The sequence below is a fragment of the Pristis pectinata genome, chromosome 1 (assembly GCF_009764475.1).
Source record: "Pristis pectinata isolate sPriPec2 chromosome 1, sPriPec2.1.pri, whole genome shotgun sequence".
Taxonomy (NCBI): domain Eukaryota; kingdom Metazoa; phylum Chordata; class Chondrichthyes; order Rhinopristiformes; family Pristidae; genus Pristis; species Pristis pectinata.
In genome coordinates this window covers 89,304,204-89,316,839 of record NC_067405.1, presented here as the reverse complement: position 1 = coordinate 89,316,839, position 12,636 = coordinate 89,304,204, and the positions used below count along the sequence as shown (strand labels likewise).

The 12,636-nt window shown below is 40.5% G+C and overlaps 1 protein-coding gene across 4 annotated transcripts in view; it reads right to left on the bottom strand.

The window, feature by feature from the left end:
* The window catches only part of rpap1 (RNA polymerase II associated protein 1), a 106,178-nt gene that overhangs the window by 35,179 nt on the left and 58,363 nt on the right, over positions 1 to 12,636 (bottom strand). For all 4 annotated transcript variants that reach the window (XM_052016063.1, XM_052016043.1, XM_052016035.1 and 1 more), the window contains 5 exons: positions 11,752 to 11,955; positions 6,180 to 6,314; positions 4,782 to 4,961; positions 1,153 to 1,310; positions 470 to 652 (listed from right to left, as the gene is read on the bottom strand). In XM_052016063.1, the coding sequence (XP_051872023.1) occupies positions 470 to 652; positions 1,153 to 1,310; positions 4,782 to 4,961; positions 6,180 to 6,314; positions 11,752 to 11,955 (860 nt within the window). The remainder of the gene's footprint in view (positions 1 to 469; positions 653 to 1,152; positions 1,311 to 4,781; positions 4,962 to 6,179; positions 6,315 to 11,751; positions 11,956 to 12,636) is intronic.

Genomic DNA, 12,636 nt, shown 5'->3' with positions numbered 1-12,636 from the left:
ATGCTACCTGACCTGCTGAGTATTTCCAGCTTTTTTAAATTTGTATCATTAAATAATCTGTTCATATGAATACTTCTTTTTGTGCCCAAACTGGTTGGTACATCTTGTGAAAGATGCTAAATGCCTTCAAGTCCTTTGTAGAGCACCAAGTAATACACAGAAAGGAAACATGCAGAGTATAATGCCGCCACAAGAAGATGAATAATGAGAAATTGGGGAAGCAGACACGTAAGGGAGTGTTCCGAGTTGCTTCTCAGTAGCATCTTTGAAGACAGAGATGGTTTTCACACGAGTCACAGACACATAGCTAACCAAAGTAAAATAGTCATAAATTATTAGATGGTGAATGCACAATACTCTGGACTCAGGATTATGAAGGGTTTGATCTAGGCAATAAATCTGGAGAGATATTACAGAAAATTGAACTTGACCCAATTGGATAAGATCAAAGGGAGAGGAAAAGAGGTACCTGGAGGTGAACTGGGCCTGCAGTTCAAAAGCACAGCCCACACTGTGAGTGAGGTTGATCAGGAGGCAAACCAATGTCTCGGCTCTCTGTAAGGAATAATCAAACAATGGATCCTCTTTTTTCAGCTGGGACACCAGATTTGGTAGGGTCTGGAGAATCTTCATCAGTGCAGGATAGAAGGCCCTGGGAGATGGTAAAAGAAGCAATAAACAATCAACACATTGTTGCTTGAGAGATCTTTCTGAATGCAAATGCACACTAAAGGTACATCATTGGCTGTAAATCATTTTGGGATGTTCTGAGGTCAGGAAGGCATTTTTCCTAAATGCAATGAAGATGATGGGCCAGCAAAGACCTGCTGGTCCCACAAGTCTGGAACACGATGACCAAATAGCAACCCCAATCCCTCTGGGGAAGATGAAAAAAATCTCCAGAGGCAAAACAAAAGAAAACTCTGAAAATTCCTGCCCAAATATATAACAATCCCTGGAATGCACTCACACACCATAACCTTCAAATCACATAGCATGCCTGCTCCTGCCTTTCAACAATTTCCTCTTCCACTCTATCCAGTCACTTAAACATACACACAGCTCATTCCTCTTTACACTTCCCATATTCAGTACATCTCAGATAAATGTACCCTGCGTGAGCCTACCTTCTGTTTCTCACTGCACACTCACTTGTACATGTCGCATGCTTGTCCATAGTTGGCTGCTACGGCCCATAGCCGCAAGGCCTCGATGCTTAATACATAGGCTTCCTGTTGCTCCAAGTGCAGGTCACAAGGATCTTGTGCTATGAACCTCCCAATTCGCTCCTTCATATTGAATTTGTTTAACTGTTTAAAAACAGAAGCAACAACACAAACCATTCATATTATTAAGCCAATTTGGTCATTTGTGAATTACCATAATCCAAGGTAGGTGCACCTTAAATTGCTCACAACAAAGGGCTACTTCTTTCAAGGAGATCATGGAGATCACTCTCCATGACTCCCTCATCCGCTCATCCCTCCCCAGTCACTCGCCCCTGTAACCATGCAAAGTATAACACCTGCCCCTACACCTTCTCCCTCACCAATATCCAGGGCTCTAAATAGTCCTCCCAGGTGAGGCAGTTTTTCACATGTTGATCCATCTATCACCTGCTAGCTCTTCCTCCACCTTCCCACCCCCACCGCCACCCCCCCCCCCAACTTCTTTATACTGGCCATCTGCCCCTTTCTTTCCAGTCCAGATGAAGGGCCTCGACACAAAACATTGACTCTCCATTTCCCTCCATAGATGCTGTCTGACCCACTAAGTTCCTCTAGTGCCTTTTGTGTTGCTCAGGTTCCAGCATCTGCAGTCTCTTGTGCCTCTCCTTCTTTCAAACCACTATTTCACTTGCATTTAATGTTGATTGGAGGTCTGGGATCAGAGAAGGGAAGTGGAGCACAGTTCCATTAAAGCCATCCAATAACAGGATCAAATACCCGCAGATCAGGTGCTGACTGGATTAGTTTCAGAGTCAATCTCCTTTTAACCTGTCTCACCAAGCATTCCCACAGAGTAAAACTACCTCCTGTGTATGATACAAGATATGGAGTTAATTTCTCTCTGCTGTTTTTCTTGTTTAAACCATAGTTGTGCATGACCTATGTGGTTGTTTGAAGTGGGGATTCCTGTGTACAGGTGGTCCCCAAGTTATGGCAGGGTTTTGTTCCTATAAACTGTAACCCAAACAGTTAGCAAGTTGGAAATGCAGCCGCCAACCAAGTTCCCACAGGGCAGAAGATGACTGCAGCCCTACAGCAGCCGGCAAATCCATATCGCTGGTCTCCGAAATGCTTGTTAATTTGTACGGGCTGTACATAAGTTAGGCATTTGTAAGCTTTGGGGGGGGGGGGGGGGGGGGGTGGGGGGCGGTATGGGGAGACCTGTATTGATAAATTGGGAAAAGTTGCTCAGTTTTTTTGAATGGAATCAAAATACACAAATCCAGAAAACATCTTGAAACTAACACCTTGAAACTTATGCAACAAGAATAGAATAATAAAATCAATGTTAAGTTGAATAAGCAAAGAAAAATACCCAGGGATTCTGGGTGAAGAAATAGCATACGTCCTAATATAATTTTCCAAAATTTTTTTGGAGTGGTAAATTTTGCCAAAAGAAAGTAGAGAAAACCTTGCTTCAAAGAAGAGGCAGAGATAAACATAGATATAAGCTAAAATGTTTAAGCTAGTCTTATCTCACCTTCTTAAACTATCAGAATCAAAAGTATAGGATAAAATACCATTAAAAGAAATGAGCTGATCATGTCCACACAGCTGGGCTTTTGCATATACCTCAGTGTATATGCTCATTTCATCAATCATAGAAACGGACAACACAGAAATGGGCCCTTCAGCCCACCTCGTCCATGCTGACCATGATGCCTATCTAAGCTAATCCCATTTGCCTACATTAGGCCTGTATCCCTTTACTCCTTTCCTACCCAGGTACCTGTCAAAATGCCTTTTAAACATTGTAATAATATCTGCCTCCACTCCCTCCTCTGGCAGCTCGTTCCAAATATTCACCACCCGCTATGTGAAAAACCTGCCCCTCAGATCTCCTTTAAACTTGTCCCCTCTCTCCTTAAACCAGCACCCTCTAGTTTTAGACTCTTAGGTCAACTTAACCTTTGTGGCAACATGGCCACATTAATGGAAAGAAGGTCAAAAGGCAAAAAATTAAATGGGGTAAAAAGAAAATCTTGGTCTAGAAAGATTTGGTGCATGGTGTTCTGTGACAGGGCTTGCTAATTTCCAATATCAATAAAAGGTCCAGATTTTGGAATTGAGGAAATAGTACAGTATTGATATTTGCCTATGACACTCTATTAGTCCAGAATGCCAAACAATTAGGAAACGCTGGATACAAATTGTAGAAGACGCTGGATATTTAACAGGTATGGCAGCATCTGTGGAGAAGGATGATTCCCTCATTTGTGATGAGACCTGTGAAAGACTAAGAGGAAGTATATGAGAAGAGATATAGCAAATACAAACTGAAGAATCAGAATAGAGGGAAAGAATCAGGACTTTGGTAGTGTGATTTTAAATGGTGCAGAAGATAGAAAAGATTTAGAAGGGTGTGGGCCAAACACAGGCAATCGGGCCTAGTTCGGATAGATATCTTGGACAGCATGGTTGAGTTGGGCCAAAGAGCCTGTTTCTGTGCTGTATAACTCTATGACTCTACAGTATGGTGTGTGAATAAATGCAGTGGAACTATACGATAAGATAATAACAAAAGGCAAATGGAATCTTGATTTTGGCTTCAAATGTCAGGAGGGCAAATTAAACTGGAGGATTGCACTCACTTTTTCGATAACATCCTACAGGAATAATGGAGAAGTGTGCAATCGATACAAAACAGTATCAGCAAATGTGATAATGGCCAATTTATTTTTATAAACAGAGACTTGACTACTTAAATGTTTTCTCACTGGAGAGATAAGTTTGAAGAGTGGCAAAGCAAAAAAAAACTTCAATGGGGTTTACGGAGAAGGATGAAAGAGGCATTAGAGAAGGTACAAAGAAGCTTTTATAAGGATAATACCAGACTCATAACAATCAGGAAATATTGAATGGGCTGGGTGTCTTTCCTCTGAAAAGAAACAATAGAGAAATTAGAGATTATAATAGGGTTTGTTATGGTAAGCATAGTGAAGATGCTTCCATTGGTGAGTAGAGCAAAACCATGGGTAGTCACTAATAAATCCATAAAGAATCAGGGGTCACTTCTTCAAACAAAGAATAATTAGACTGTAGACTACAGGAGGTAGAGAGTAAACAGCATAGATGCATTTAAGGGGAAGCTGGATAACTACACGGTAAAGATATGGAAGGAATGTTAGGAGGGATGAGAGGCAGTTCATGTGAAGTGTAAACATCAGCAAAGATTAGCTAGGCCTAAAGACCTGTTTTGGTGTCATATGTTCTACCTTTAAAAAAAGGGAAATGTTGATAGTGTGTCTGTAGAAATGATGAGAGGGTAAAGAGCATGGCAACAAAAATTTGAAGGCTTTGTACTTTTTTTTATACTGTAATAATGAAGTGGAATTCACTGCCACCTGTATCTCAAAAAGCCAGTTAGTTACTTGAGAATGATGATTATTAAATAGTATGGAAGGTAAACAGAAAAGATTGGACCACCTGCAGACCTACAAAGGCAAACCCCAACAAGAACAGCAAACATCCTTAAAAGCACATCGTCCATTCATTCCCTTTACAGTCAAAGTTTGGCAAATGAAGAATGGGATAGGCCTGGATGACAGTTACCAAAATAGCCGACATGTTCCTTCCGGCAGATGCTAGGACACGAGTCAATTTCATGGCAGCAGCAATTGGCACACCATAGCTGTTGGTCATCGGTTCACCCATTCTCAGAGTCTGAATCCTCCAGGTGGATGGTAGGAACTCTGAGACAATTGTCTCCATTAGCCTTGGGCATCCTAGAATCTGAGTAAGAGAGACAGAAGATGCAATCTTATAATAATTATCTGTCTTTTACACTCAGCATCTCCAGCATCACCAACAGTCAGGCCGAAACCACTAGAAACAACATATGGCCACCAAAAGGCCATTCCAATGTCCTTGCCCATGCAATCTTATCAAGTCCTCCTTGTAAACTAGGACAAAGGATTTAATAGAATAAACAGGCAGAACATGTTTCCACTGGCAGGAGAGTCAAGTAAATACAGATTTAAGATAACTGGGAAAACCAGAAGGCTTTATTGAGTGGATTTATGTTGCCTTTTAAATGTAATAGATCATGATAATCTAGAAAGGGTTCTGGAAGCAAATTCAATTGGAACTTTCAAGATGTGTACCTGGAAAGGAAAAATTTGCATGGCTTGGGTAAACAACACTGGGTGTGATTAACTGTACAGTCGTTTCATGGTACTGGCACAGACACAGTTCTTTAAAAGAGGGGGTTCCATTCAACCATGGAATATTAAGATTACTCCCTCTTTATATTCTGCCTCATGCCTGCTTCTTTATTTTTATGATCATTTTGCAGGAGTACATAGCTTTTGTTTTTAATTTTTTTTAAATAATTCAAATCACAAAGTTACTCGAGCATTCCAGGGCAGTACCCACAATTGTCTCTCCTCATGCACATCACTTTTGCCACTATTTTCTCTCTCCCAAGACACACAACTTCCAGGAAATCCACCAAGCTTTTTCTCTGCTACAAGTGTACTGTATGCTGACCCCGCTGTGGACTCCTAGTTCTAGTGCAAATCTTGGAACACTGATAGCACTCTTATCTCCACTGCTACTGATGCTCCAGTCTAATATTGCTGTTGTTCTATTGAGGAACTAAATGGAGGCACCAGTTAAACTTATAGATAGATGCAAAAGATCCCACATTACTATTTAAAGTGCAGGGGAGCTTCTCTCCAGAATTCTAAGCAGTATGTAGCTCTCAACCAGATATTTGGTCATTTAGCATCACACTGCTGTTTACAGGACCTTACTATTCATCAGTGTTGCAATTCCTACATCACAGCAGTGACTTAGTAGTTCACTAACTGTATAGAATCCTGGAATATCCAGAGGATATGAAATACATGATATGATGATAAATGAGTTATCTGTAATAGATGTGTGCAGATTATCTATCTAATTATCTAATTAACATCAGATGATAATTACTGTCAGTATTGTAATTACCTGATTACAAGCCTCAGACGAATGTCTTGCTATCCGAATCAAGATCTCCAAAATGTCAAGGACGACTGAGGGCACAGGTCGGACAACTTCGAGGATGTAACGCAAACGGTGAAGCACTTTCATCTTCAGCAAACCCTGCAGTGATGGAGTAAGTGGGAAATACCAGAGACAATTAAGCACAGCACAATCAAAGTTTCCCACTTTCTATCCCATCTCATCTAATGGTGAACAAGAGGATGTCACCTGAAGTTCAGAGCCAGGCCCTTCAGAAGTGATGTCAAAAAGCACTTATACTCAAAGGATCGTTGGAAATCTGGAATTCACTCATCTATGTAGCTATCGAAGCTGGCAGTCAAACAAGAACTTCAAAGGTGGGACTGATACTTATTTATTAGACTAGGGATTTAAGAGTTATGAAACCAGGATGGGAAACTGGAATTGACTCAGATCAACATGCTCAAAGAGCTGAATGCCTTTTCATTTTAGTCTTCCTTCCTAAGAGAAAGGACAATGAATGCAATCCTGCAACTTAGAATTTCTTCTTCCTGTGAGGAGCCATTTGGTCTCAGTTGCCAGTTTGCAAAGTTATTCTTAAGAGGCAAGCTGCTTGGCTCACATTTCCCTTTAAGTATCACAGACTTATTCAGCTGGGAGACTCTACCCAATCCTTAAATTAAAGTTGTGGTCCTAAATTAAAGTTGAGAAGCAAAAGCATCTAAACTGAATAAGTGAGGCTTCTTGGTGGCAGAATGGGAAAAGAAACCCCTGGATGGTCCCAGCTTTACAGCAACTTGCATTTATATAGCACCTTTAACATTCTGAAATGTCTCAGATCATGCACAAGAGAGTTAGCCACATTTGGCATTGAGTCAAAGAACGAGTTATTTGGACATGATCAAAGATCTATGTTTTAAGCAACATCGACAGAAGGACAGAGAGGTAGCGAGGGAAATAAACATAGGAATGGAACTCCACAGCTGGGATTGTAGGCTGCTGAAGGCACAGGCATAATGAAAATCAGAAGTGAGTTGAAGGTTAGGAGGACACAGAAACCTTGGAGGATTGTAGGAAGTTATTGTGATGGGCAAAGGAATGGGGAAAACCACAGAGGGAAATGAGGAAAACGGATAAAAATTTAAACAAAAATTAAACCACAGAGTGCAAAAGGCAGCTCTTAAGGGACAGAATTCATTGTAATGGTATAACAACGGCATGAGCCTCTCTGATCACACACTGCTATGGTGAAGCTGACTCCAGAACAAGAGTCACAGAGAGAGAGGAGATTGAGGAAGGATCACACGTGACTGTGAACATAAAAGCTAAAACTTATAAACAAATGGATGTGGATAAAGAAAGGAAAGGTGGGTGAAAGGAAAAGCATGTCAAAGCAATACTATGGAATTTTGAAAATCTACAGGGTAAGAGAAGTGAATCAATTCATTAAAACACATAGAGGGAGTATTACACAGGGACTAGAAGAGAGCAGCTCATGTGTGGATGAAATCATTTCCATCAGGAGCCAACAAGGGAATAAGTTATAGTAGATGTATTTGAGTACAGAGCCAGATTTAGTTAATGGTGAATGGACATTTATCTAACAACAATCATGATAAGACTGAGTTCAAAAGAGAGGTCAAAAGGAAGTAGTAAAGCAGACAGTTTCAGATGAAGCTGACTTCTAAACACTGAGATAGAGAAAGTCCGCAGTAAGCTGGCAAATTCTGCTAATGGATAAAACAGCTGTGGAGCAGTTCATAACGTGAAATGGAACCAATTTCTACCCCAAGGGCAAGAACTTTACTTGCCAAAAAAAACAAACACGAAACAATTGAAAGTAAAAACACATATAAAGCCAAAAACGGAGTGTGGTCATTGGAAGAAATGCAATGTAAAAAGTGACAAAACACAGTAAGAGCTACAAAAAGGTGCATCAAAAACAATATAATTGCAAAAGATGTCTTAGGTTAAGAAAAAAGTGGCCAGGAAGCCCAGCCCCTTAAAAAAAATGAAAGAAAACACTTGGCATCAACATACATGACAGAGAAAGAGGAAACCTAATACTGAATTGACTGAAACCAGCCTAAATAGTCAGAAGGCAAAAAAAAAAGCAGAAAAGTAGAATATGTTGGCACAAAAGGATGACAAATCTCCAGGAGTGGATATTTTCAATTCCACAGTCCAGAAGTAGTTAAGAATATTGCAGAAGTATAATCTTGCAAAATTAAAACAGAAACTGCTGCAAATACTCAGGCAGTATTTGCAGAAAGAGAAGTGTAGTTAACATTTAAAGGTCAATGGCTTTCCCTACAAACAGTTCTCATCAAAAGGCCACTGACCTAAAATGGTAATGCTATTTCTCTTTACACAGATGCTGCCTGACCTGTTGAGTATTTCACACACACAGTTTATATTTCAGATTTCCATTAACCTTAGCACAATGCTTTTATGATCTTCCAAACTTGTCTCAAGTCAGGATCCATTCATTTGGATGGGAAAATTGCATGCTCTAGATTATTTAGCCAACTATCTATTGTTGGGAAATTACTGGAGTCTATAACTAAGGATAGAGAGCACTGAACATCTTGAAAATTGTTGATTGATCAAACAGAACCAAAATTTGTAAATGCTACAGCATGCCTGATGAATCTGACTTCATTTTTTGAAGAGGTGACTGAAATAGGGGACAGGAGATTATCAGTGTTATTTCTGTGGACTTCCATAAAGTTCCTTGTGAGAGGCTGTTAATGGCCAAATATTGACCTATTTGCAAAATTAGCAGAGCAGCATGAGACAGAGCAGAGGTAATGGGCCGATACACAAATTAGCAGGATGCAACTAGTGGTGACTCATGAGGATCTGTATTCAGCTGCAATTAACAATCTTATGACAGATTATGGGACAAGGAGATGCATAACCAGGTGTGTCAATGACAAAGATTGCCGACACTGCAAACAACATGGAAAACACTATTACACTGCAAAGAGATATTAATCAATTAAGGGAATGGGAAAGCTAAAGCAAATGGATTTCAATCAAGGTAATTGTGAGGTCATCCATTTTAGACCTGAGAAAGGAAAGAACAATACTTTTTCAACAATGAAAAGTTAGAAACAGGGAGATCCAAAGAGACTTGGAGCTCATGTACATAGGTTATTAAAATTGCATTGACAGACACAGAAAATAATTCAAAAAAGGCGAATGGATTGCTGGCTTTTTATCTTGAGGATTGAGGTGCAAAGGGACAGATGCTATGCATCAGCAATACAAGGCTTCAGTTCGGCCATGCTGGTAATGTTGTAAGGAGTTCCAAGTACCTGTCTTAAGAAGGCCTTGGAAAAGGAGCAGCACAGATTTAACAAAATGATTCCTGGACTCCAAGTGTTAAATTACAACAAGATTACACATACCCGTGTTTATATGCTCCAGAACTTCATTGATTAAAGAATGGTTTAATTGATGTTTCCAAAATATTAAGGGGAACTGATAGGGTACTTAGAAAGAAACGATTTATGGCAGTCGGAAAAATCTACAATTTGAAGACAATCTCTGAAAAGTTTTAGTTAGCCATGTATAATGTGGAGCAATAATTGGGTACTTGGATTTGGGTCATAGATTTCCTCAGTAATCTCAGTGAATGGCCGAACAGGCTCTAGAAACTAGATACCCTAATCCTGTTCCCATGTTCCATCAAGTGCATAGCTGGGAGTTTTTCCATAGTCTCCTAGATAACAAGTGACAGAACACCCCAAGGTTAGAAGGAATCCCAGATGTTTATTATTAAAACACAAGAATAACATCAGCATTCCAATTTTTCTCACCCTTTCCTTTAACACAAAAGCCATTGCTCTTGAGATCAGAATGGACCATGGGTACCAATAACCTCTGGCACATTGTTTGTTTCTTAGGCCTGAGCCAATATGTTATGGTATATGCCAATTAGCAATTTGTTGATAAGGAAGCATCTTGATTGATCTTCTGACCTCACTTGATGCTATACACTCATTGTCCACAAAGAGGAGCTCACGGAGAACAGAAGCAGAAACAAAGGACTTTCCATTTTAGTAGCCCACTTATGATGCCCCTAAACCTTCCCTCTGTCACCCTGGGACAAGCAAAAACTCAGCATCAGGACTTCATTGTTTATTGCGTCAGCTCCATATTGCACAAACATAAACCCAGGAACACCTTTAACTCGGTCCAAAATCCAACAGAAGCTTGACCTTGATTTGGAGGAAATTAAAAAGAGTTCATTTCTAAAGGGATTGGGAACATTAATATAATCTTGAAATTACTTTGCAGTATTTGCTCCAGGGAACAAAAACAATCACTTCCCACTCAAGTATGCCTAGACTGATAAGGAGAAGATTGACTTCACATGCACATAACCATGTGTGTCAGATGATACTTAGTGATACCACCCTTTCAAAGATGACCAGGGAGTATGCTCCAGAGTCCTAGCCAATACATGTCTCTCAACCACTATCACTAAAACCAATTATCTGGTCATTTTCACATTGCTGTACTGTGGGAGCCTGCTTTGCATAAATTGCTTGCTATTTTTCCTACATTATAACAGTGGCTGCAGTTCAGAACTTCTGGATTACCTGTTGAGCACTTTTTTATAGCCCTACAGTCACAAGAAGTGCATCCTATTTATGTAGTAAGCATAATTTAAACACATAACTCTGAGTTATATGCCTGTGATTAAAAGGCCACCCAGAAGTTATCCCTACCGTTCCAAGAAAGGTGCTGGCTCCCTTGCATGTCAGCTTCCTTGCATCTCAATGGGATATGGTTTACATAGTGCAATCCAGTCTCACTCCTTCACCTACAGCCTGCAGTCCAACTCTTGGCTGTGACATAACCCTACACATCTCAACATGAAATAAAAACAGAAAATGCTGGAAACGTTCAGAAGGTCAGGCCGCATCTCTGGAGAGAGAAACAGTTAATGTTTCAAGGCCAGGACCCTTCTTCAGAACTGGGAACGAGAGAATACTGGTTGGTTTTCAGTAGCAGAAGGTGGAGAGGGGTGGGTAGAACAAAGGGAACATCTCTGTTAGGATAAGGTCAAGTTAATATACATGCTTCTAACTGCTTCATGAACACGTTTGGTCTCATCCTATCAGTGAAACCCCCTTTGTTCTACCCATTTCTCTCCCATCTTCGCTGCTTCTGAAAACTAACTTGTTTTCTCTCATTGCCAGTTCTGATGAAGGGTGTCAGACCTGAAACATTTATTATTTCCCTTTCCGCAGATGCTGCCTGACCTGCTGAGTGTTTCCAGCATTTTCTGTTCTTATTTCAGATTCCCAGCATCTGCAATGTTTTTGACTTACAACATGATGCAGTTTATAGGTCTCGAGGTGCCACAGAAGTTTAAACATACAAGTCAGCACAACCAACTGTAGATGAATGAAAAGACACAAATAAGACAGCAACAAGACTGGATCAAGATCCTGGATGGGGGGGAGGGGGGGGGTGGCGGGGAGTGTGAAACAGCGGTATTTTTCAATATTATATTAAATGTGTAAACTCTACTGCAAACCAAGGCTTATCTTAAGGACATTACTTTGATAGCATCAATGCGGGCAACATCTGTATCAGCTTTCTTCTCTTCCTTGGACTTGGCTTTCTCGTTTCGTTTCATTTTCGATTCTTCCTCATCATCATCCTCCTCCTCCTCATCATCGTCATCCTCCTCCTCTGTTTCGTTGGGCCGAAGGGGGAACACTGACGATCCCAAATACCAGGAGAAGGTCCTGTCAAGACATTCCTGCAGGAAGGAAGCTCCTGTTTACTAGCAGTCTCTCTACAATACATTACATCCAAGAATAGTTTGGAGAAATATAATGTATAATAGTCACTGGTTGACAATCTTACTTCAGGCACAGACCACTTCACACGTCAGCAGGGCTGTGGGAAGATGAGTGAATGACCACCGCAGAAAGGATGACACAAGTCATAGCTAAGGAAACTAAGAAGAGGCAATGCGGTCTCCATTTAACACAAAAACTCACACATACATCATGGGCAGTTCAGGATCAGCTGGCGAAGGGAGCTGAAGTTCACCACCTTACAACCCTCCACAATTCAACAATAAAGGCGACAAATACTGATAAAGCCTATTGATAAAACATTACTGATATGAAGCATCAAATCTCTCTCTCTCTCTGTAGATACTGCTGGACCTGTTCTCATTTCCCATTCCCAGAAACCACAATATTTTGCTTGTTCACTCTCTGATTATGATTGGACACAGTGAAAAGCAAAACACTGCATATGCTGGAAATCTGAAACAAAGTGCTGGACATACTCAGCAGATACAGCAAAAAAAGATACAGAATTAACGTTTCAGATGTTGGAACTGGACATATTCCTGGAGATTTCATCCTCCTTCCTCCACACCCCCACCAATGGCTTCATAAGTACATGCTTGTTGTTCCCTGCCATCCCA